Raw genomic sequence first — 22852 nt, 5'->3', positions numbered from 1 at the left:
TGAATCCTACTGACTTGTCCTCTAACATCACCATCAGGCCGCATTTTAATTTGTTCAGTATTTTAGTTGATGACCAAACACTGAACAAAAGAAACTACATTCCAGCCTCAGCTGCCTTTTGTGTTTGGTTCAAACAAATGTTAGCCGCTACACTGTCAGCTGTCAAATAAATGCCAAAATACCCCAAAAAAACAATCTAAACAAAAACAGAACCCCTTACACTTAACAGGGTTAGGGGTTAAATTCCCTTTAAATCTCAGTCTTATGGTAGAACCCCTACCTGACGCATCACAAAGGAAACTGCTGAGAGAGAAATAAAGAGGCATTTAGCCCGAGGGCTTCTCCTCTTCTTCAAAGAACAATACTCACAGTCTATTGACTGTCACTGGGAAGGATATTCCAGCTGAAATACAAATGAATTTACAAAAGAGGGAGAAAATCCTGGAAGCCCCCCTGAGCACAACATTCATGTCAATACCAAATTTGCATTGAATAATGGCCTCAGTTTCCTCTTTCACTTCCCAGGCAGCAGGACGGCAGTCACCTGTAGAGACAATGTGATGTATAGCGGGGCAGGACTCCCCAGATAGGAGAGGACTCTCCGGCCCTTCATATCCTGCCAGTGGGAGATTCAATTAAAGCATTACTAACATGGTGGTGGTGGAGTTTTGGGGGGGGGGGGGGGGGTTGGATGTGAGCAGGTGCTGGGCGAAGAGACTGCAACCCTCCAGCCAATTTCAAATGTATTCATATTACCGCTGCAACTAAATTATTCTGATCAGTTTATGCATCAGTTAAGTATTTAACTAATCACCATGTTCGATGGGGTTTGTATATTTTTCTGATTGCTGTGGAGCGTCAGTGAGAATGCACATGGCTTTACCTCCACAGGTTCATCCTTTTCTCCGTGATAAGACTACATGTATCACTGGTGGTTCATCAGCTGCACACGCACCGAACACACGAACCTTCACACAGTTTAAAATCTCTGACACTCTCTAAACTCCCACTGCACACACAATATGCTTTGTTTCCCAGCAGACATGTTGAAAATGTTGCAGTGAGAAAAGCACAGTGTTATAAGCTATTATAATAAGTACCCAATATTATATTAGTATCTTAATGTTGTATTTGGTCAAAGTGGAGATATTTTCACTACTTTATATTCTGTTGGGTAGAAGAGCGAATCATATTTTATAAACTATTAATAGCTTTGCATGTAAAAATATGATCTGCAAGGCTGCAGGAGTAGAAAGTACAGTATTTCCCTTTGACTTGCAGTGAGGTAGAAGTACAACGTAGCATAAAATAATATTCAACTGATCAAATTTGTTCTGCCAGTAAGAGCGTTCCTCTTAGTAAGTAAGTAAGTATTGTAATTAAGTAATGTATTTATAAAGCGCTTTACTCAGACAAAAGTCACAAAGTGCTTAACAGAGCAGAAATTACAAGCATAAAAACCACAATGTGACCATAGGGCCAATAACTTACATACACAAAATGAAAACATAGTTTAAAAGCAGGTCTAGGACACGGGTTTTACCCAAACGCCAGTCTAAAAAGGTGCGTTTTGAGCTGGTTTGTAAAAGCGAGGCGTAGAGGTGCAGGCAGAGCATTCCACAGCCTCGGTGCTACAGCCTCAAAAGCTCCGTCACCACGGGTCTTAAAGCGTGTGTGCGTGGGACAGACAGAAGACCTAAAACGTTTGACCTGAGAGTGCGGGCGGGTGAATAGGTCAGCTACATATGTACCTGTCCCTTACACCGCACCTGTCCCCACTGCCGATTCTCTGTTACACTAGTCATGTCAAACACAGAACCACGTTTGATATTCTGGTCAGGATTAGTACGTTTCCAAATATTTCATGCTGAATTACAGGGAAATAGGTTTTAAGCGACCTGCGAGGCCTCACGCATTTTCCATTTATTGGTGCAGTAATAACAAGTAGCTACCTCCTCGGTTTTAAAAATCTCTCTCATATTGTTGAGTCAAGCAGCTGACAACAACGAAGCACTTTGACATAAAAACCAACATATAATGTCGACCTCTCTGAGCCCCTGTTGAGCCCCTGCAGTTTAATTTCATCCCCCCCGTCCTTGACACAGTGTCCGGGTATCCAGGGGAGTCGTGTTGGCTGCGAGAGGCTCGCAGGCGGCAGCACCTGGTGCGTCTGAACTGGAAACCTGATCATCGGCAGGTACAAGAATAGCTCGACGGGACTGTAAAGGCCACTCACCTGACCTGCAGTGAACTGTCATTGAACTTATCTCCCCTCTGAGGACAAAACCCTGCTTAGTGTTTGTATCTTTTTAAGGCTCGTGGTTGCCTGAACCCACTGCTCCGAAGCTCTTGAGATCTTGTAAATCATCAGAGATACGGTATGTTTACAGTAATCACATATGCCCCACAGAGCCCTTGTTAATCCGATACATTTTACAAGATCAAAGGATTATAATCGGTAGAAACTACGTGAAACACAAAACAGGAAGAGGAGCACAAATGGGGATTTATATCTTGGAGAATTATCTGAAGTGTTTGAACAAGTGAAACACAAAACATCCAGCATCTTTGGGACAAGAAGCTACATGGTGTGTGTGTGTGTGTGTGTGTGTGTGTGTGTGTGTGTGTGTGTGTGTGTGTGTGTGTGTGTGTGAGGAAATGTTACAGGATTTTGAGATTGATCCCGGCAAACACAACATCTTTGCTTCTCTCACTGGCGTCTGGCACGATCATGGACTAAAAAAAAAAAAAGGATATGTTTGCAGAATCATGCTTCATTTTAAAATCTGTGTAACTTAAATTGTACACGAGATCCGGCCACATCTGTTGCCTGCTCTCTGTCGTACACCAACACTTCTGTCCTTTCAGATCCTGCCACTCCCTCATGCACCGCATTATTCCCGTCACCTGATTCTCCCACCTGCACACCTGCACACCTGCTCACACATCTAATGTGCAGCCTTCACCTGCCTGTATGAACCCCTCCCTATTTTGGACTTCTGACCCCCATATCTTGCAAAGAAAACTGACTTACTTATTTATCATTATTTCTTGTTTATTTGGATGCCTATTTTCACATTCAATACATTAAACTGAACAATTGACCAGCAGTATTTTCTCTGAATTATGTAACTGACCCCTTGGCCAGTTTGTAGTGATGGGAAGTAATTAAGTACATTTCCTCAAATACTGTCATTACGTAAAGTACACCGAAAATGTATTTGACGTTTTCTGCTGTTTCAGTATACCACATTTATTTGACTACAAGTTGTTCTGCAGAATAACTTAGTCTGTATCTGTCACAAGAGGGTCACTCTACATAATATCTGCATTATGACTCACTTCACTTTTGATACTTTTAGTATTTTCTTCTAATAATACTTGCGCAAAACTTTTACCTCTACTTGAGTATTTTTACACTGTGGTATTATTGTACTTTTGAGTGAACTAAAAAGGATCTGAATACTTCTTCTATCGCTGCAAATGTGTTTGTTGAAGTTAATTTCTAGGTTCAGGTTTCAGGTAAACAACTGGTGGTAAGTACAGTACCTACACAAGTACAGAAGCACTCATTTTGAGGTATTTGTATTCGAGTAAGCCCCCATTTCTACTGCATTTCAGAGGGAAATATTGAAGCTTCTATTTCACATTAACTCATAATAGTTAAAAAAAGGTCCATATTGACCTTAAAATGCTTGCACATTAATGCATGACTCATAATAATGTAACTATATATCACAAAGTCTCTGCATTCATTTTCCCTTATAATCCTTATTTACTGAGGCAACACTGTCATTTCAGTACTTTACCTTCTAACATGGTATTTTTACAGTGTGTAATTGCAGCTTTTAGCTACTTAAGTAAATTATATGCTGACATACTAATGTCCCTTCAGCTCTACTCTCTAGACCAGGTTCTACTTTTCCACCTGTGGAGAACCACCTCGCTGTGATATGTCGTTTTTTTTGGGGGGGAGTGAGGAGTAGAGACAGTGAGAGTCGCGGGACGACCCTGACAGAGCTGGAGGACCACCGCTTGGAAACGACTTTCAGCCATGTGCGGCCAGTAGGAGGGGCCATGTGCTGGAGGTGTTTGAGAAGGTGACGCCGTAAACGCGGCCAGTGTGTCGCAAACCAGGTGTTTTTTTTTTTTGCAAGGGAGGGGGGGGGGGGAGGAAGGTGATGTCGTAAAGCGGACAGGAGAAGGGAGGGGTGAGGAAGAGGAGGGGTGGGGGGGGGGGAGACAGGAGGAGGAGGGAGGAGGTGACTCGCGAGCGGCTGCGCTTCAGACTCAGCGAGAGGATCATGGCGGATGGCCCCAGGTGTAAGCGCAGAAAACAGGCGAACCCGAAGAGGAGCAGCGGTAAGTCCGAACTCCTCCGTAACCGCCGCCGGGCGAGCCGGGCGGGCTGCCGGCGAGCTTTTCACTCGGTGAACTCCTTCTGGATACTTTTTGGGAGTGAGTTGAACCACGTTTCGGGGAGTTTTAATGTGTTCATAGCCCAGTGTGGTGGTGTACCGTTATACCTGGCTGGCTTGTCTCTCTCCGCCTAGCGGTGCACGGTGCACGCCTCACAGAGTGAACCGTTATCCCGCAGTTATAATAACCCCAAAGGAGCGCTCGGTAGTTCTCCGTGTTATTAGTTTCCTTCACTTTGTTTCTCTACTTTTCTGCCACTTTTGCAACACTTGACGGCAGGTTGCGGGGCTTTTCACACAACAACGTGGCCCGTTACTCGCAGTTTGTAGTGAAGTGTGTGGTTTCCTTTTTTCCTTTTCAGGGCGAGGTTGTTGCGAGGTTAGTTTCTTCGCTAACTTGCTGCTCACTCGGCCCCCGGATCGTACCGTTTCTCCCTCCCCGTTCACAATAATTCAACTTTATCGGTTTGTGTCGGTGGCCGGATGGGCACTCGTGCTGTTGCGGTGGAAGCGTGGTTTGTTTTCCGCATGGGGTCTGGTCTGGTTCACTGCTGCTCCGGTGATGGCAAAGAGAGATGGGATGTTTATTTTATCTCCGTTTCACCCCTCCCCGCCACTACTGCAACACCACATGTTTTCCTAAGTTAAGGTAAGAATGGATGTTGTATTTATTTTGGTCCTGCTGTAGATTGGTGTCTTCGTGCACGCGTTTCCTCCTCGCTTGCACCAGTTTAGCTCTATTAATAGAGCGTTTTCTCTGTTTTGTTGTTGATTGTCTTGCAAATTGCCCGTTGTGCACATGTTCGACTGTTGCTCTTTGCACCTGTAAATTCGGGTTAGTGCACCGTTGGCAATGTTGAAAATACATGTTGTTTTTAGCTGCATCTTTGGCATTATTAAGAATATATATATATATATATATATATATGTTTTTCTATATTATGCATTTGTTTGTTGTGTCGACATATTTACCAGATCTTTCTTAGTGGTATTTGTATTTGCTTTTGATATAGTTGTAATAATCCTCCTACAGGGCGTTTATAATATCATTTTAACCATGATCTCAGATTAGGTGTTTGTGGGCTGGAGCATCGTTTCACACGGTCCGAGTGTTTTTAAATCCACTTGTTATGAAGTCGAGGATATAAAAACAGAATTCAGGTGAAGGCTGTTGTGATAGTTTTAAATGTACACAGCCCGAGCCTCTCATTGGACGGATCTTACCTGTGCTCTCCCCCTCTTACATCGTATCGGCCAATAAAAAAAAAGGTAACCCATATATTTATATATTTATATTCACCGTTACGAGGCACAATGTGTGTGAGCCGAGGGGCTGGAAAGCACCTTTTTCTTCTTCTTCTCTCTCCTGGTGACGACACGACGGTGACTCTGTGCGTCCGTACAGGAGCCATCATCATCATCATCACCATCATCATCATCATGTTTACCTGAACGCGGATAACGGGGCTGACAAACGGCCTAGAAATAAACAGAAATAACACCTGCGGCTCTCCACCGTGGACGGAACAGGATCTGCTCTGCGTTTCCCTAAAGGCTCCGTGTCTCGTGAGGAGCCACAAAAAACCGCTCCAAATGTCAACTTGTGCAGGTAGAGATGATTTGGTTTTTTTTTTGTAGTTGTGCCAGCTTCGCATGGATGCTCGCCTCCCTTCATTCTCGCGGGATTTATCTCATCGACACGCATTTTTCTGACCCACTTGTGCATGTTTTATCTTCCCTTTTATGTGTTTTTTTTTTTTGCGTGTGTGGATTGGTCGCCTTATTTTGGGGGGGGTCTCGTGCAGCTGTGTGCGAGACTGCACGTAAACCGAGCGGTGCATAAGGTGGTTTATTCCTCCGTTACCCCACCCCCCACCCCCACCGTGTGCAGTAACGGTGCGCATGGAGCTCACCGTTAAACCTCTCGTTTCCATCTATTGTGTTGCGGTAATTCGTTATACAATATCCTGCGCGGTGTGCAGGGAGGGAATGGCGGTCAGTACCATTACTGCAGTGAAGGCGGGGTTGTTGCTTTCTTTTTTTCTTTTTTTCTCCGGACCGGGAGACAGCCAGGTACGCAAGGTGATGCAACACCTATAAAGGTGTATTTTCACCGTGATATATCCCTGCAGTGTGAGGCTCAAGCACCGGATGGGGGGGACTCCTGAGCGACTCGTTGGGTTTCATTTTCCAAACATAGAAGGAATAATTAGATCAGAATGGTAAAAAGGAGCGCGTCCGCGTGACGGGGGCGCACAATCAAGATGGCAAATAAAGGTGCTGTGATTCAGTGCGCACCGCTTTCATCTGCGCATCCTTCTCGTCTCCTTTTCCCACCTGCCTCGATCCAAACGTGTATTTCTTTATTAGTTAATTTACATGACACAGGCTGCGCGTTCACTCCTTTGGGTTCGTCAAAGAGCTCACGTGCCAAACATTAGCCTGTGCTAGTGTACCACGACCTCCAGCCCTGACATCACCATGATGTGGCAAACAGCTGCTGATACCATCAACTCTACTGCCACAACAGATAATAATAATAATACATTTTATTTATATAGCGCTTTAAAAGGCACTCAAAGACACTTTACATGGTAAAAACAGAAACAATAAAAGCATTTATAATAAAAACAAATACTTACTTAGTTTATTGTTGGACACACTTTATTTATTTATTACAATATTAGTAAACAGACCGCAGATTGGCATTTATTTACCGATTAATCAGATCTTTTCTCAATAAATTGATTTGTTATTTTCTATAAAATGTCAGATAATAGTAAAAAAAAAAATGCATGTTATAATTTCCCAACAGACAAAGACATTCAGTTTATTATATATAACAAATCCTCACATTAGAGCAGCTGCAACCAGAGAATGTTTTGCATCTTTCAATAATCGCTGATCAAAAAAAGCCAATAAATATCTTGCATTAATCGACTGATCGATCACATTTCAGCTGTCCCAACACCTCACATGTCCCAACACCTCACATGAAAGCATTACACAGAGTTGGACATTGGACAGTAATCTATATTAAGAACAGACTGAAGGCTGTAGTGTACACGGTTCATAGCATCTTAAACGATACGTGTGAAGGCAACACTGAGACCCACAGCTGGTTTTTCTTGGGTTCCAAACCACAGTGTCAAAGTTGGCCTCGCTTTTTATTTAGTGGTCTAAGTTGCCCAATTATGTTTTCTGGAACTAGAACTGTTTGCAAAATCATTATCAGATCATTATCGGACGGATTAAGCAATCTGCCATTCTTGCTGGTTAGAGGCAACAAATGAATCCACTTCCAGTTCATGTCATTTAAGACAAACATGGTCTGTGCTCTTTGCCAGCGTTCATGCAGAAAGAAAATATTTAACTACCGCAGCAATCAGGTGTTAACATCCGTCTCCTTGTGTTTTGGGGTCACTTCCTCTAGTTATGATGTCATTCATAGTGAGCTGCAGTTTGCTTGAGAGGAGGCTGGGCCTCGTACATTTAGGCGTCTGCGCTGTGTTAGTGTGCCACCCAAGTTCAAATGGCATTGCTCTCCTCCACCTAAACCATCTTCCCCTAACCCTCCCCGGTGTTAATGGCCGACAGTCGGTCGGCCTCGCTCTCCTTCTTTACGGAGATGATTTCCCACCAGGCAGCAGCTGTAAACACGCCGCTATAAAAGCCCAGTAAATGATGAGTGTCTACTAGCTATCGGCCTGCAGAGACCCTGAACAGCGCTCACTTTTCTCCTACTCGACTTGTTTTTGCCTAAATTAAACGCTTAGCACACATTAGAGTGCGTTGTAGCAGCATGCACAGTACATAAAACAGTTCCTGCGTTTAAAAAAGTAAAAGCGTGCAAAGCAAGAAGCGGAGGAGAAATAGTTTTTGGTCCTTGATGAGCTTTGTTTTTAGCTTTCTTCTGTAAATGTCAGGTGTCGGCCCTCGGAGCGACTCCGCCGCTGCTGCCACTTTGGTCACGGCTTCGTCATCCAACGGCGTTCCTCTCGATTCAAAGTGCTCCATGTTTGTATGTGTGTACGAGCGAGCTCTCAGCTGGGCTGTAATCTAACACTGCAATTTAGGGACGACAGGAATGCAGCCTGGTGTTAACATACCTTGACAGGATAAACACAGCGGCCTGCTCCCAGACTTGGACTGCTCATATACGTCCAAAGCCCTGCCAGGGCCCGGGGCCTTCACTGGGCTTTTGTAAGGAATATGGGAAGGGTGTCATGGTATGTCAGTGTCGCTCACCAAAGTGTGTGTGTGTGCCCTCGAGGTGGAACAAATGTGTTGAATGCATCACCTTGCTCACGAAATGTTTTATTTTGAAAGGAGTATTTGAAATCCAGCATTGTTTACATGCTTGTTTGCCAGCTGGCAGTCTTCTTCTGGGCCTTTGCAGCATATCCTGGCATGTTATCGCCACCTGTGGGTCAGTGTTATAAGTGGACCTCGTGCTTGTGCACCAGATAAACAAAACAGGGACCGGCTCTCAGAAAAAAGGTAAAAATACATCAGCTCCATAGCACGACTAGAGGAGGAAACCTTTAAGTCTCCGGTTCTACAGCGGCTGCTGTTTGTAAATAAATGTTTTCCATTTTCACATTTGATGATAATTCTCAAGCCTTTACTTATTTAAATTGCAGATGCACGTTTGGGTAAATAGTATGGGGATTGTTGTAGTGTTTATAATGTTTTCTATAAGTTACATCATGGCAGGGAAACAGACATTTGTTGATTTGAAAGTGCTTTGAGTCCCCGTGTTAAAGGAACCCTCCTGTCTCTTTGATAACGGGCTCTTTGATCAGCCTGCTGGTGTTTGATGCGATGAGACGACTGGTATTTATTCAGCTCTCCTCTGTAGATGCGTAATGCTCCATTAATGCCTCGCATGTTGTACGAGCAAGCTTTGCATCATCTCATGAGAACTATACGGCACCTCATACGCCGCGGCTTCGTACAATCACACGCTCTTAAAAAGGCTTAAATCTAAACGCTGCGGCATGTTTTACAGTCCTTCATTCTTCTCGATTTGTATAAATGAACCATTTTGTTGAGGTCAATTGAAAGGTGCTCCAGTTACAGTCGTCCTACAGAGCAGAGGAGTCGTGTGAGCGTCTCGCTGCCTCTGAGATATTATTCAGCGTTTGTGTGTCGGGCCCTGGTACACGCACTAGACTAGTATGATAACAAATAATAGCTGCTTGAATGTTGTGTAAATGTAAGTAAATCTAACTTGTTTTTATGCTCATCAGCAGGGTAATCGGTCGTTTGTGTGTTAGTCTTTGTGTAATGTAAATATGCATGTCCATATGTACCTTTGTTGTGTATTTGGGAGATGGCAGTGTCAGAAGGAAATGGTCCTGAGAGGTATTAGCAGTGGTTGTGGTCAACAGTAGCTGTTAATTGATCCATGACCATCGGTCATTCATGTTACTTTCTCCTCTTACTGAAGAGCCTGGGGCTGTGTGTGTGTGTGTGTGTGTCCCTTGCACAAATGGGCCTGTGGAATGACAAAGCACTACAGGATGTCTTTAGCAAGTCAGCATTAACCCCTCCCATCGCAGAGGGGGAGGTGCGTCCAGGCTAGTGATGCTGCTGCTGTGACTAATTGAGCAGTGTGTGTGTGTGTTGGTGCGTATGCGTTAGAGAGAGAGAGTGTGTGTGTGTGTGTGTGTGTGTGTGTGTGTGTGTGTGTGTTAGCATCAAGGTGAGAAACAGCTACTTTGCTCCAGGCTTTGCATAACAACAGAGGCCTGCTTGTTTGGATTTACATGCATTAACACGGTGCCTGTTAGGGGAAAAGAATCCGCGGTTCCTACTGGTGCTGTTGGGTTTCAGTTAGATGACGTCGGCCAACAGATGAGACAGTTGAAGCACGTGACTCAATACGGCCTAATTAAAGGCATACACACGTCAGCTTTAGACAATACACACCCCGGCGTCTGACTTGTAAAGATGAATTAAAGAGTCAAGAGTCTGGATCATTTCAGTCATCAGCAACTTTGGGTATTATTCAACTAAGTACACATACTTATGGGTAACAAAAGTCACAGCTTCAGAAAGTAGCCTCAGTCAAAGGAGCGAAAGCGTTAGCTAGAGACGGGGCTTGTTATCATGCAGGTGTGACTTGCCCCCGCTGCTCGTGAACACTCAACATGAGAACTATTTTTAGTCGCGGTTTAGGGGAAATGGAGCGCTGCTGCCCTCCGATTTGACACGAAACCGATAGCGACCAATTGTGTCGCTCAGGCTGCGCTGCACCGGGGAGTCTAAATGAATCTGAAACATGTGTGGCTTTGGAAACTCAAAACTGTAAGTTGTCTGAATCCACGGTGTTGACAACAAAGGTTTTAGAGCCTCCCCAGCCCTCCGCAGAGAGGTCAGAGGTCAATGGAGCAGCCCTGGAGCACCAGAGAGCACATGAGCCACATGTGCTCAGACGCACCGTGACTCAGTGAACCGCAACAAGATGCTCAGGAAAGTTTGTTTGGCATATTTTCTGTGCGAACGTCACACAAAAGTGCACATGGAAATTATAACAGATCATCATAAATCATTACAAAAAGGCAAACCGTGTCTTTACTGCACCAATGTCACTTTTTTAAATACTAGTGTCTGGTGTGCAGGACTAGAATTGCAGTTAAAACGTTTAAGGGAGGTGGAAAGTGAGCTATGTTATGCAACACTAGGCTGCAGAAATGGTTCTTGTCGCATATTCAAATATTTCGCATAATGTCAGATCACAGAAGAGTGCGAATGTCTTTGCTTTCTGCATGATTTGAGAAAGAACTGCTGCGAATCAATGAAGCGCAGTCAGCGTTTAAAGCCGCTGTGCCCCAAACTTTAACCGTTGACGATACGTGCCACGCAGTGAATGAAGAGAGGAAGAAAAGATCCTCTCTCTCTGTAGTCGGCCGTGTTAAATTACAGCAATATCGCAGAAAAGCCAAATCCTCCTCTGAACTTCAAATGACGTTTGAAATTTATGCCATGAAGACAGAGTTTGCTCGCTGCCACCTACGCTCAAAACAAAAGCCAAATGTGGAACCAGAACTGAAATTAACATCCAGCGCCGCCGGTGCATAACATCTCAGAGGAACTGCGAAGCTCGCATTAGCACTTTTCCCAAAAAGGTGGCCTAAGCCATTCAAGCACCTGCATATTCATGTGTTCAAGAGGCTCCCCGAGCAGCTAAAACCTTAATCTACACCGTGTGGCGCTAACCGAGGCTGAGCTGTGAAAGACGGCCTGTGGTGAAGGGAACCTGTTTACTCTGACCAGCGTCCCACCGTGCATGTGTGTGTGTGTGTGTGTGTGTGTGTTAAAACTTCCATATTTAAATGCATGTGTGCATTTGCATGAATGTTTAATGAGGTTTTTTTTTTTTACGTTTGTGTGATTGTGTGGGTTATGTGTGCATGAAGGCCGGTGTGTGTCAAAAGAAAGAGTCTCATTCAGAGAGGAGGTGGGGGTGGTGGGGGTGGGGGCACTCTTTCACACTCAGCCGGTGGGAAACTCCTCTCCTTTGGTGGTGGTACAATTTGCATATCCTGCACATCCTCCATTCTCTGCCGCCTGAGAAACAGAGCAGAGGCCGCCGGCTCAGAGAGGACGCAGCCCGGAGCTGCCGCCTGCCTCCAGGCTCTACACGGAGCCACAGCCACGGGCGCTGGTGCAGGGGAGAGTAGGCCGAGCCCACGAGTCATCCCACGCATGTTGGTCACTGAAGTGGGGCGACGCTCGCCTTGCGATAGGCTACTCACTTGTATTTCGAACAGAAGAGAAGAGGGAAGGAGCGGAGTAATGAAATGGATAAATAAAAGAAAACACAAGTTAAAAGATCAGCTTAGATGAGGACCTCTTTGTCCCTGTGCTGAAATACTGTGTGTTATCAAACAGAGCTTAAACGACAAGCAAGCAAAAGTTTATTTCATAGTTCCAGTTTCTCATTCGAGAGGATTTTCTGCTTTTCTTAGTCGTATCTGATGCTAAACAGAATATTTTGGAGTTTTGGACCGTAAATCTGAAGATGTCATCTCAGTTGCAGCCTTCGAATCGGATGTTCTTAAAACAAGTTACATCTATTTGAACAGATAAATACCCATTTATCATACTGGAGATTCTGTTTTTGATATTGGTTTAGAGTAAATGTGAATTAAAAAACATTTAAAACCTCAAAAGTGTAAATAATTGACGCTTGTTGGATTACTGATCCTGAACAGAGCTTTATTTAACTTGACCAGGACTCTATTGAACTAAAGCTCTACAGTATGAACTCATTCTCAGAGCGTTTATGCTCAAATGTCCCTTCACAGGAACCAGCAAAGCTCTATAAAACCAAAGGGTTTGTGGGAGATTTCAAGATATTAATGAGTGAACAAAGCTTAAAAAAAGTCGAATGTAAAACCTACAGTAGGAGCCGGGGAGGCGACCCCCCAGCAGCCTCAGGAGACATAAATCATGAGCGGTGGACAGGTGGGTGAGGAGGGGCCTGGACTCACTAAAGACCCCCCAGAGACCTCGGTGGGTCCAGCAGCAGCAGGACAGGTGGGAGTGGAATAGAGAATGAGATTAGAGTGATTCATGCTCCTCTCTCACACCGGAGCTGTGCCTCGTCTCTCATTATGGTGCGTCTCAAATGAGACGAGTCACTCACGAAATCTAAGTGGACAGAACTGAAAATATGTAGCGTGCTGCACTAAGAAAAGAGGCGTAATCAGCTGGAAATCCAGATTTAAACACCTGACTTTGGTTGAAATCAACCACGCCCGCTCTCTGGGGGGTTGTTGCAAGGCATTCTGGGAATACTCTCTCTAAGTTAAACGACCTGCGGTACTCTATATCTACGGGCCACTACACCGGTGCACAGCACATTGCCGTAGGGGTGTATTTCCGTGCTTTCTCATTCAAGTCACATCTCAGGAGGATTGGGAAGCCGTTGACCAAAAGGTTCGGCTGATTACTTCTCTGCAGTTGAGTTGGAGTAGAAAACAATCGTGTGGTTCTGTGAGCATCCCCCCCCCCCCCCCCCCCCCCCAAGGGAAATAAATGAGCGTGGCTGTCGGCAGGTTGTTGTCGCAGCATATCTGCATACAGTTTAAAAGAAACCATTTTCATCACCTGAAAGCTCCAGCTTCTTAAATGTGAAGATTTGCTGTTTAGCTCTGCTTCACGTCTTGTTGGTCGAATACAACCAGCTTTCTGAAGACGTCACCTCGGGCTCTGGGACATTAGATGCACGTGTTTTATTATCGCCTGATGTTTTATAGCTCTATTAATGGGTAATGAAAATATTTCAAGGACAGTTGTACCGGTTCTTGAGTGGTCGCCTCATTGGCAGTGCTGCTATTGGTATTTAAATATCATTCAGTTATGTGTGGAGCTGTTGGCTACCAATGATCCTGCTGTAAACGCTGCTGTGCTTCTGTGTACGTTGTGATGTTGTTGCGATTGGATTCTCTCTTTGCGTCTCTCCTCCATCCTGAAGGATGAGATGTGAGGCTCGTACTAAATGGGAGAGGAAGCGGAGCGCCCTTCTTTTGCTTGCAAACAGAATCTATTCAGATCCGTTAATAAACTGTCGGTGTAGATTTGGATTTGTGGTGTTGACGCAGAACATTAGGAGTCGTCTCCTTTTTTAAAAGCGTGCAAGCGAAACGCACCTTCGGGTGAAAGAGAGGCGGAGAGGAAGGGAGTGTTGTTATTGAATTACAGGTGATGGCTGCTAATTGGGCCCTCCAGAGGCTGTGTGTGAGTGTGTGTGTGTCTGGCTCAAGGGATGCAGAGTTGATGAAGCTGTTAGGGTAAAGTGCGAGGGCCCCAGTGCGCTCCCTGAGTGCTGCGCTTTAGAGGCCGTCCTGTCCCTGCTGAGGGCAGCGCTAATGGAAGCCACCCGGCCCTGATGGATTACACCCAGACGGGATGGATGGACGGAGGGGCCACGGAGCCGCCGGTGATGCTGCTGTAATGGAGGCGGCTGCTGAGCCAGAAGAGCGCTCGCTGTCTGATGAGCTGCGGGCGCGAAGCAACACGTTTGCACCGGAGCTGTGACAATAACCGCGTTACCTCCATGCAGGGTGTCGGCAGGGCCCCGAAAGCCATATCTCTAAACACCTTATCCTACCGTCACAGAGTCATGCGACATGTCATGTGACTGAGCCTCACGTCAGGCCATGAATACGTAAAAACTGATGTTTGACATTAGATCTGAGGGAGTAATAGAGCAATAGTTCAGGATATTTATCAAGCAACAATACCAAATATTTACTGGTTCCAGCTTCTCTAGTGTAAAGATCTGCTGATACTTAATCACAAACTGAATATATTTGGGTTTAGAATTGTTTGTTGGACAAAACAAACTAATCGAAGAGACAAACTCGGGCTCTCAGAACTCGTCACGGCCATTTTTCAAACCTCATAGTTCAGATGTTTTTGCCGAGTCATGACTGTGAGTTGGTGGAGCTCTATGATAAAGAATTTCCTTCATGTTTTCCAGAGAAATGACTGGACCGTGATGTTTTCACTAAATGAATATTCAGTTATGATGTGTGATTTCTGTGCATCTCTTTGGCTGAGATAACGGCACCAGCACATAACAAGGTGTTGGGCTTCATTTCCATCTTTAGTTAAGAGATGAAACTATTTATAGATTAGTTAGATCGACACGTTGCTCATCGATCTTATCAATTGTGAGGATTTGCTGTTATTCTAGGTTTCATGCAGATGGGAATTGAATATCTACTATTTTACTAACAAGGCATTTTGGATAAAAACAATGTTTCTGCCCCTTTTCACTGCATTTCTTTTTGTATTAATCGTGACATCCAATTAGCTTTCCATCTGTAATTGTTGTTCTTTTTCCCGCTGAGCGTTCAGGATCTCTGCCGTCGCCGAGAAGGCCGCCGTGTTTATCCACTTTGCTGGATTTCTGTCGATCGAAGCGGTTCTGGCTGCAGCGTGACTGCTGAGGCGCTCAGTCTGCGAGAGATGTGGACAAACGCCACCGCAGGCTCCCTCATCATTCGGTTTTCTGCGTCCGCCGCTCGGTGGGATTTTGGCTCCCTCTGCCTTCGCCGGGGGAAACCTGTGGCGTAAAAAAGGCTGACGCACCTTCTTCTTCTTCTTCTGCGTTCTTTTTCTGTGTGCTGCATGAGAGGACATGGAAGCAGCCGTCTGTCAGGCCATCTGAATCACCACACTCGTCCCTGCCCCCGGGCCTCGCTGTTAAAAGGGTTATCACCCATACATAATTATTGCGTGTGCGTGTTTGGGATGGTGTGGCTTGTTTACTTTGAAGGAGGCGTGTCTGTTATGGCAGGAAGTGAGTAACGGGGTCTACTGTGTGTCCTCACAGGGGTTCCTCTGTTATAGTGCTGCAGCAGCGGTGGGCGGGGTCATTGTGTGGCCCTCCTGACTGCAAACATTTCAGTTTTTTATATAAAAGCTGATGTTCTTAAAGGTACATCGTCCCTACATTCATGTCTCTTTAATTGGTGCACCAGTGCTCAGGGAAGCTGTGGTCAACTGCCATCTTCTCTTTGTGCTGTGAAGTCAAACCACACCTATAGATTATCAGTCTATCCTCTCGTTTGTTTTGGCACTGACTTGTTGGAAATTTGAAGATTTTGACCGTGGTCTCAATGTTGGGTTCAGCCGGTGTCACTCCAAATTAGCTGTTGACTTTGGAAACCCTCAGCCGGAGTAGTCGACGGGCAAAGAGTTTAATTTCCTGCCTTCATCAAGTGTGTAACCGAAGCAGAATTTCTGGCTGAGCTGCAGTTTTCCTTTTTGGGTTATCGGTGACAGAGAATTGGCACAGGTGCTGCAGCTTTTTTACCTCTCGACCGGGTTGCATCAACGGCGCCGTTTGTTTCCCCCTCTGGCTCTCATGCAGCAGGCATCTTAATGTGAGCTCAGAGACACCTGGAGTTCATCTCACCAACCTGTAGTGAGCTTGTGATTGGCTCATTAGTCACCAGTCGCTTCGCCTCTTAACAGTCGGCGGGCAGAGGCCCCCGAAACTCAACAAAAGAGACATTTTTTACAGCATAATATCAAAATGATGTTCTCTCTGCACACCAAACTTCAGTCACAAAACCTTACAGCTGAAATAAGTACAGTCCATTAATAGATTGATCAATTGACAGAAAATGTACGTAATATCAGAGATGTCATATACAACACTTGTTCGTCTCTTCTGACATTTTATACAACAAATGATTGAACGATTGTCGGGTTAACCCGTTTATGATGATAATTGTTAGTCGCAGCCCTAAAATGTGACAGAACTCTCAAAATAAGCTCTGAGCTGATTTGGGAACAGGAAAATGCTGCAAGTAAATTAATCCAAAATAGGATAAGTGTGAATGTGGAAATATGTTCATGGGACGTGACCGAACATTTTCCTCCCTTGAGTTTGACTTCGTTCATGGAAAAACTGTTCTCTGGTCTGTGCCGATCCATCCCACAAGTCCCGTGCTATTATATTCAGTGTGTGTATATAAAATATATATATATATATATTATATACACACACACACACACACACACACACCCTGCCCAGCGTAGCAGGTGTGCCTGGGCTTCAGCCCCATTACCAGTCTCATAAATACCCCCTGACACCGGTACAGCGGGCAGGCTTCGATATAAAACTCTCCTCCCGTGGCGTGAGCGTGCAGCCTTTCAGCACAATTATATTATAGCACACTTCAGGGGGGGGGAACCAGCTCGGCCTCCTAACAGACCGAGCTGGTCTGAGCGCGCATGCTTTCTCTCACGCCGACTTCAAATTGGAGCTGTTTTTATTTCCGTACAAACCGATGTTTCTTAAACGCGCGGCGTGAATTAATTTGACCTGCATCGACCGTAGTTGACTCCTTATTTCAAGTTATTTTTAAAAGTGGATGCATAACGTCCAACACGTTCATTTGAGACTTTAACCTTGGCCAATAAACACACAGTCCCTTAAACACACACGCACACACACACACACACACACACACACACACACACACACACACACTTTCAGTAGCGTTAAGTGTGCATCAAATTGAATGGTGCTCATTGGAGAAAAGAAACACATCAGGAAGGCCAACGTGTTCTGGAGTTGAATCCCCTCTGCAACTTAAATCGTGGTTGGACGGTGTTGGAACTATAATTATTTGTCGGGCGTCCACTTTGTGCAGACACACCTGCGCAGTGCTTTTCTGTTTTGCCGTCTCGCCTGGATGACATTTCAGCCGAGCGGCGATCTGAGCGTGCTTGACATTTTGCTAAACTGTATTCGGAAAAGGTTCCTGCCTGTCCCTGTGTTTTCCTCCCCTTCCTTCCTGCATTGTGTGACTGGGTAAACAGGCGCGCACACACACACACACGCACACACACACACACACACGCACACATCCTCTCAGACTACCTATACATCTGGGGAGTTTGCTTTGTACGCCTGCAGGCTCAGGATTATGCCTTTGTCTTTGCGTACAACGCCACAGCAGCCTTGAGTTGTTTATTTTTTTTGATGTGTTCCCCAAACACACCTGTAAAGAAAAAGTAGGTTAGCATCTCATTACGCTCTCAAAGCAGCTCGGTATTTTTCTCAGTCTGTACATGAGGTTTTCTGCTGCTTCTTCTGTCTTGTGCCCAGACATGAGGAGGAGTTGTGCAAATGCACCAAATAGGACCGTTTGATCCGTTTGCATGTAAGTTGATAAACCGAAGCTAATCTGAGACCGCTGCTCCCGGATAGTGCTCTGAAGACCAAAGTGAAACACATCAGGAGGGCCAACGTTTCTGGAGTTGAATCTCCCCCCCCCCCACCCCACACAACACACACTGCCAGCTCCATGGTGCCCGGGCACAGACTCATCTTCCCAGCGTGACGCTCCCCTCGCTGACAGCCGCTCACAGCGAGCTAGCTCGCCGTCAGACATCCAGGCGGCGGCGGCGTGGTCTTCATTTAGTGGAGGACAGAAGCGCCACGCCGGGCCAGGCTACGTGCCAGGGAGCGCTCACGGCCGCTGCCAGCTCCTGACATACAGTAGACGAGGCAGTGCCAAAAATACAGTGGTGTGATTTGAAGTAATACGATGTAAGACGGTGGGATGGTGTGAAGTAGCCCGCTGGATTTGGAGATGGAGATATTGTTAGTGGGGAAAGCAGGAGGAGGAGGAGGAGGAGGCTCTGTCTGCTCTTCATCTGTGGTCTGATTAGGGAGTTAGGCTGCTGAGTGGACACACAGACCCATTCAAGAGGACCGGTTCATTGCCAAGGAGGTTTCACATGCAAAGATCTGTTCTCTTAATGTGGATTACTATCGTACAAACTCGGTTATTCAATCAATGCTTTAATGAAATCAGTCAGCCAAAACATCTTGAGCTCCTCTAACGATAATCACGAGACAGACTTGAGCAAATCGGTTGATTCGATTGGTCGAAAGTGGGCGTGACTTTGAAAACATGGAGTCCATCGACACCCACCTCATCCGAGTGGTTGGACCAGGACGCCAAGCAGGAGAGAGACATGAATAAATCAGACTGGACTGGAAAGTTTTTGTCTGCCAAACACACGTCCAGTGATAACACCCCCCTTTGCCATTAATGAGCTATGTATTGAAGATACGCAAAGAGATATTAAAACACAGAATACATCTTTTATTTCATGTTTCAGTAGGTAAACCTAACTGCCATGGTGTTTTTACCCCCAGCTCATGTCTCACTGAGAAAAGTGACTGTGCACTTTTATCTTCAAAGCAAACATTTTGACTGACAGCCAGACTCAGACTACCGAGGTCAGCAGTTATCCAAGAGCCTTTGTGAGCCGACAGCAGTAGCCTGCGTGAGCTCGCGGGGCATGGTCGCCCCGCGAGCTCAGGGCAGATCCGCACGAGGCTGGTCTTGTCTGGAGTAAAGCTAAGCGCTTAGTTTAGCGTGGCCACGGTGAAGCGTAGCACAGATACAGAACAGCGCTCACGGCGGTACACACTTCCCCCACGGGCTGCAGCTTGTGTTGCAGACGCAGCTAAAAAAAAAAACACAGATGTCATGTTTTGCACATCACAATGCTCAGCTTTTTACTGATGCTAAGTAGCTCTTTGTGCTAGAAGTCTACAGAACAGTTCTACGACCCCATTCCCCAAAGCAAAGAGTTTTCTGCCAAAGAGAGAGAGACGTGTGTGTGATATGAATACTGAGCAGCTGAGAAGAGGAGGAAGATGTAGGGAGCTGGTAGTGAGTATGAGATCATGACCACAGCAATGCAGACGTACCTGCTGGGGCATAAATCAGGCCTCACAGAGGTTATTATTGAGAGGATGGGAGTGTTTTCTCCTGTTGAATCTTGCCGTCACCAAAGTAAAGGAGAGAGATTCATTCTGCAGGCGGGAGACACTTTTATTTTCAAGCACGCTGCTAAAAACAAGTAAAACCAACTGTTGGATGTGTTTTTATCAGTTTTCTGCTCCCCTCATGATCTTACTTTATAAAACGTTGTATTTGTGAGAAATAAACCGCAAATCTGTGCACCGTCACGTCAGGCATGCCGAGGACCTGTCAGACGTTCAGACGGGGACAGAATGGGCTCTCTGTGGTTTATTGATCTGATGAGTACGATCAGCGGAATGCTTCCACATTACCCGATTGCCTCGAGGATATCCTCCGTTTGGCACCAGTGAAAGAGAAAGTAGGGCCTAATGGATATTAAATTAGTCCTTGTCCAAAATTGAAAACACATCACGAGTTGCAACTAAAGCATGTCTGAAAAAAAAGAAAGAAGAGAAATCCGGATTGAAACACAAGATGCGCTGGAGGTACCGGAGTCCTCTACTCTGCACTTTAGCCACCATTTGATGGTCTCTGAAGCTCCATCTCTCCCATTATGTTTTACGATCAATCATTATATTATAAATGGGTTTTAAGGCCGCAGCAGGCGGGGGTGCAGCTCACGCAGGAGACGGGAGTGTTATGTGCGATTAAAGACTTAATAGGTGAACCTGGATGACATTTTCAGTGCGATAACCCCAACGAAAAAGGTCAACGGAGACAATATCAACACGCCGAGCAGACGTCAAGCACCGCCACTGTTACTCCGAACAATTTGTTTTCACTTTCGGTGAAGAGTCAAACTGTCCTTGTGGGTTTCCACGCAGCTCCTCCTCCTCTTTTCTTCCTCCCCCTCATGGTGAAGCTAGGCCTGATTGAGAGGATATTAACCTTGTTGCACCGACCGAAGATCAACCCAACCCCCACTCAGTGTTTAGCGACAGGAAAGATGGAGGACAGAGGAAAGGGGGGGGTTGTGTTAAAAAGGATCATGAAGCAGCACTTATTATTTCCTTGATTAATCAATAAACTATCTGGTTCATGTCAGAGCGGCAACAAATAATCGATGAGTCGATCCAAAAGGAAAGTATCTGGATCATAGATTCATCTTTCCTCAGTTTCAGACTCATTTGTGAGGATTTGCTGCTTTTCTTTGTCTTATGTGATCTGAGATTGATTATTATTTTGTTTTTCTTACGGTTGGTTGAACCAAAGTGATACTGAAGTTCCGGCGTCTTCAAGCTTCTGTACTGTGACGTATACCCAGTGAAACGGAGATGGATTACCAATGGGAAACCGCTTTAAAAGTGGGCGGGGCTTATCATTTACTACAAAGGACCGTGGTACCGCCCTTGTTGCTAAAAGTGGCAGATTGATTGATGGATGGATGTCATGATGTTATTGATTGTAATTGGTGGGCACTAGCTTACATAAGACCTTTGATTTTGATTAAAAAATAAGTACATTTCTGTGCATTTGTTGCTTAATTATTGCACAATATTATCAGGGATTTGATCTAAAAGGGGCTTTGTCTACTTTCTTCTGATATTTTATTGACCAAACGATAATCAAGAACATGTTCAAAATCCCACGTTGATATATTTGTCTAGTTTACTGACCAACAGTCCAAGTTTAGTTCAGTTTAGCATCATAGAAGACGCAGACAACCAGCGAACCCTCACATTTGAGGACCAGGGATTTTTTGGCATTTTTGCTTTTGAAAATTTTGCTTAAAAGATAAAATCAATCATCAAAATTGTTCCAGACTGATCATTTCAGCTCTCCTGACAATATGTAAACGATTGTACATGACAATACAGACAATTATCTCATCCGTTATGTTTCAGCAGAATCACAAACCACATGAATGAAGTATGATACGAGTGAGTGTGTTTACAGACGACACGATGCACGCAGAGCACAGAGATAACAGAGTAAACAGACCCGGGGATCGCCGGCTGACGCCTGGTAGACAGGTGAGATGATGTCATTTAAAATGGAGCGTGGGTGGTTGACTCTGGAAAAACCAATGCTCTGCCTCTCCCCTGAGATTCTGCTGAAATTGTACCAAAGTGCAGCACAAAAGTCTCACATTTATTTAATTAAAGCCCCGCTGAGAGTCTGATGTCGTACATAATATTCACCGTCTAATTACACGGCTGTTCTCGTTCGGCTTTCATTTCCTCGTCTCTTTTCAAGACAACCGCGAGGTATTGTGTCAGAACTTTTCTTTACTCAGCACACAAGCTCAGCACAGACTACAGCCCACTTCACATTCACTGTGACCTGGCAACAGCACTCACTGAGAACTTGAGAGAAGTTTATAACCTGCTGAAGAAAGGAAGGCATGAAGAAGTTCAGGACTTTTTATAAAAAGGCACGGAGGCGCCGTCTCAAAATAGCTCTTCGGTGCTTTTCACGCGATCGCTAGTTTTGAGGATTTATCACAAATGAGCTGCTCTCTGAATATTCTTCTTTTCAATGTTTAATATGAAACTCCGTGGGAGAGGAACAAGAAAGCGATCACGTGCCGACAGCATGCAGAGATCCACCTGACAGACCTGATGCAGGAGATGTCTTACCTGTAGCGAACCATGTGACTGACCCAGTAGTTTCATAGCACAGTTTAATCTTACCCAAACACAGCGATGGCCTAGATTTGCTCCCACCAATAGCTGTCACTCCAGCAGAACAACAGAGGATCCTAAAGGATGCAAACACAAATCCCCAGAACCTCTGACGCTTCATTAAAGTGTTATCCGCTGCACGTCTGCCTGCTGCTTGTTTGTTTACGGCGGGGAAAGTGACGCGTAGGCGCATTTCAGAGGGAATCCTGCTGGATAATAAGCCAGCTCCAGATGTGCACAAGACTCTGAAGCTGTGTGTGTTTTTATGGTGACACTTTTTAAGCGTTTAGCCGACGCTCATACCCTGATTGATTTGGGTTAAGTTGAAAGAGAAGAAGAATTCTGTCTTCATGAATCAACAGAAATAGAAAAGCAGGCTGGCGTGAAACAATCTGAAATCAGCTCGTTTAAGTGGAACAATCGAACATGGACTTCTTGACCCGACCTCTCTGCTGTCCACCTGCTGGCCTGGGAGGGATTCACCAAACATGTG

The 22852-nt window shown here is 45.2% G+C and overlaps 1 protein-coding gene across 2 annotated transcripts in view; it reads left to right on the top strand.

Annotated features, from left to right (window-relative positions):
• Positions 1-4174: 4174 nt before the first annotated feature.
• Positions 4175-22852, top strand: part of LOC142956879 (zinc finger E-box-binding homeobox 1-like) — a 53785-nt gene continuing 35107 nt past the window's right edge. The window contains exon 1 of one of the 2 annotated variants that reach the window (XM_076098650.1): positions 4175-4362. In XM_076098650.1, coding sequence (XP_075954765.1) covers positions 4305-4362 — 58 coding nt within the window. In that variant the 5' untranslated portion in view covers positions 4175-4304. Of the gene's footprint in view, positions 4363-5479; positions 6028-22852 lie in introns of those variants that run through there. The other variant, XM_076098651.1, reaches the window with a different exon arrangement.

Source organism: Anarhichas minor, unplaced genomic scaffold, assembly GCF_050575085.1.
Source record: "Anarhichas minor isolate MPS153535 unplaced genomic scaffold, ASM5057508v1 ptg000024l, whole genome shotgun sequence".
NCBI classification, from domain to species: domain Eukaryota; kingdom Metazoa; phylum Chordata; class Actinopteri; order Perciformes; family Anarhichadidae; genus Anarhichas; species Anarhichas minor.
The sequence above is the reverse complement of the archived record's forward strand: the minus strand, read 5'-3'. Positions and strand labels throughout refer to the sequence as shown.